Source organism: Penaeus japonicus, unplaced genomic scaffold (assembly GCF_977035675.1).
Source record: "Penaeus japonicus unplaced genomic scaffold, GWHDUDI00000001_assembly GWHDUDI00000026, whole genome shotgun sequence".
Classification (NCBI taxonomy): Eukaryota; Metazoa; Arthropoda; class Malacostraca; order Decapoda; family Penaeidae; genus Penaeus; species Penaeus japonicus.
This window is the reverse complement of record NW_028234428.1, coordinates 13,188,314-13,190,813: the sequence shown is the minus strand read 5'-3', so window position 1 is coordinate 13,190,813 and position 2,500 is coordinate 13,188,314. Positions and strand designations below refer to the sequence as shown.

General features: G+C 41.6%; 2 protein-coding genes across 4 annotated transcripts in view; one reads left to right on the top strand and one right to left on the bottom strand.

Moving 5' to 3' along the window:
• The window catches only part of LOC122244651 (uncharacterized), a 26,050-nt gene extending 25,722 nt beyond the window's left edge, over positions 1–328 (top strand). The window contains exon 8 of the mRNA XM_086552364.1: positions 282–328. Within this exon, the coding sequence (XP_086408490.1) occupies positions 282–328 (47 nt within the window). The remainder of the gene's footprint in view (positions 1–281) is intronic.
• Positions 1–2,500, bottom strand: part of LOC122244679 (uncharacterized) — a 16,524-nt gene that overhangs the window by 31 nt on the left and 13,993 nt on the right. For all 3 annotated transcript variants that reach the window (XM_043002657.2, XM_043002648.2, XM_086551997.1), the window contains one exon: positions 1–2,500. This exon is cut by the window's left edge and continues 31 nt beyond it; it is cut by the window's right edge and continues 514 nt beyond it. In XM_043002657.2, the coding sequence (XP_042858591.1) occupies positions 2,370–2,500 (131 nt within the window). In that variant the 3' untranslated portion in view covers positions 1–2,369.

Genomic DNA, 2,500 nt, shown 5'->3' with positions numbered 1-2,500 from the left:
GTCAGAAAATGTATATTACAACTGAAAGGCCATAATTATGAAAAAAAAAAAGGATAAAAAGTTAGACAATACCTACAGCTCAAAGGAAATATAAGCAACTCATAACTTCACTTCATTTGTTAAATGAAAAAAAAGAACAGTAGAATACAACCAACAATTTACACATCAAATATTTCAGACCTCATTCTGATTTTGATATTCTACCTGGCAAGTTAACAAGCTCTAAAATTTAATTATAAAAAGAAATCTACATCATATAATATATTGAGTGTTGTCTTCAGAGTCTGCATTGACACCATCAGATATTCTGTACATCTGGAAGACCTAAGTTGATAGATGGAACATGTTTGTAATTCACAGATCATCTTTGGGAGAAGGAGGAGGAGGAGGAAGGGAGGAGGAGCAGGAGGAGGAGGAAGGGAGGAGGAGGAGGAAGGGAGGAGGAAGGGAGGAGGAAGGGAGGAGGAAGGGAGGGGGAGGAGGAGGAAGAGGAGGAGGAAGGGAGGAGGAGGAGGAAGGGAAGGATGAAGAGGAGGAGGAGAAGGAGGAGGAGGAGGAGGAGGAGGAGGAGGAGGAGGAGGAGGAGGGGGAGGGGGGGGAGGGGGAGGGGAAAGTGGAGGGGGAGGGTGAGGGAGAGAAGGGGAGGGGGGGGGGGGTTGAGGTAGAAGGAGGGGGGTAGGATGGATGAGGGAGAAGGAGCAGGATAGGGAGAGGAGGGGGGAAATGGGAGTGAGGAAGGGGATAGGGGAGAGAGAAGAGAAAGAGGAAGAAGAAAGATGAATCATGTTGCTGGCATTCACTGCAAGGTTACTGAATACCTTTGACTTCTGGCTAAGAGAAAACCCTACAGTTGTATCCAAAGGCAGAGACCACTGCAGACAATTCTCGTACTGTACCAATTAGTGTTGGTCTTCCCCCTTCATAATATACCTCTGACTTACAAAGATTCACGTAAATAATTATGTTCTCTCAGGGCGAAAGACTACCAGGGACCACGGACGTTACCGAGAACATTTAACCAAAGAAAGCATTCCCATACTAAGGAAATCTATGTGTTTTTTTGTATATAATTAAATTTTACAAGGCTTGCAAGGAGCAAAAATAAAACAATAAATTATGCATCAAACAGAACAAAAGAGTGATGAAGAGAACACAGAGAGGAATGGAAGGATAGAGAAACACTAAAAATTTGGATGAAGTGACCAACCTGAGTGACAATCCACACGGATTTGAACAATTATTGTTGTGTATACACGCAAATGAGGCCTATATTATATATTACAAGACTTCAATGAAAAGTTAACATCCATTTTATAAACACTAACTTTTTTTTTCTCATCTGTTAATTCTTCTAAAAGTTTTAATAAAGTCTAACCGTTCAGTACAGTAATCACTTTCTACAAAAAGCAATTCTATCCTGTACCTGTAATGTGCTATGATCACTGTAGCAAGCAACAAATAAACATTGTGATGTAAAAGGAAAGGCCACATCAAAATATTTAATATACATTCTTCAATGCACAATCACAAGTACACAATCTATTTACACTGGAAGATCCATGTATACCATGAATATTCATCATTCTGACAAATGTACAAACAGTACAAACGACAATGAAAAACATCAAAATACAAGAGCTGTAATTGATGCATTCTAATTATATATCCTCAACAAAATTATATATATTCTCTGTGGAATTATTTAGTCTCATTCATACCTTTCCCGTTAGCAAACACGTGTAATGTACATACATAATTCACAGTATTCATCACAGATGGTAAAACATCACTTCCCCAGAGTTCCTCCTTCACGTATTCTTACGAAACACCAAGGTTAAATTTCGTGAGTGTGCATAACGCTAAGGACCATTTGAAAACGGCTTAAAAACATTAAACAAATCCTAAAGGTTTAACAGTCTCAATTTGTAAAATTTCCTACATGTATAGACAACAGTTCAAGAACGATATAAGAGGAAGGTAGAAGAAGAAAGGGAGGAGAGGAAGGGGAGAGGGAAGGAGAAAGAAAAGCAAGGAGAGAAGAAGGGAGGGGGAGGGAAGGAGAAAGAAAAGAGAGAAGAGTATAAGGAGAGAAGGGGCTGGTTGATAGGGGTTGGAAGGAAGGGAGAGGGGGAGAGGAAAGAGAGGGAGAGGGATAGGAAGTGGGTGGAGAACGAGAGGGAGAGGAAGTGGGTAGAGAGGGAGGGGGAGAGGATGTGGGTAGCGAGTGAGAGGGAGAAGGAGAGGAAGAGGGTGGGAGAGGTGGGGAAGGGGGGAGGGAGGGAGACAGGAAGGAAGGAAGGAAGGAAGGAAGGGAGAGATTGAGAATGAAATTAAATACCTTGAGAAAACCTTTACTACTTTGCACTTTGTCAGGCATACATGTCAGACAATATAGTAACAAGACGGTTATGAGACCCTGTGTCCAACAGCTGTTCTTGCAGCTGCCCAACAAGCAAGGGTTCCCTTGATCGCACAACACGGAAGAAAAGCTGCACCTCAT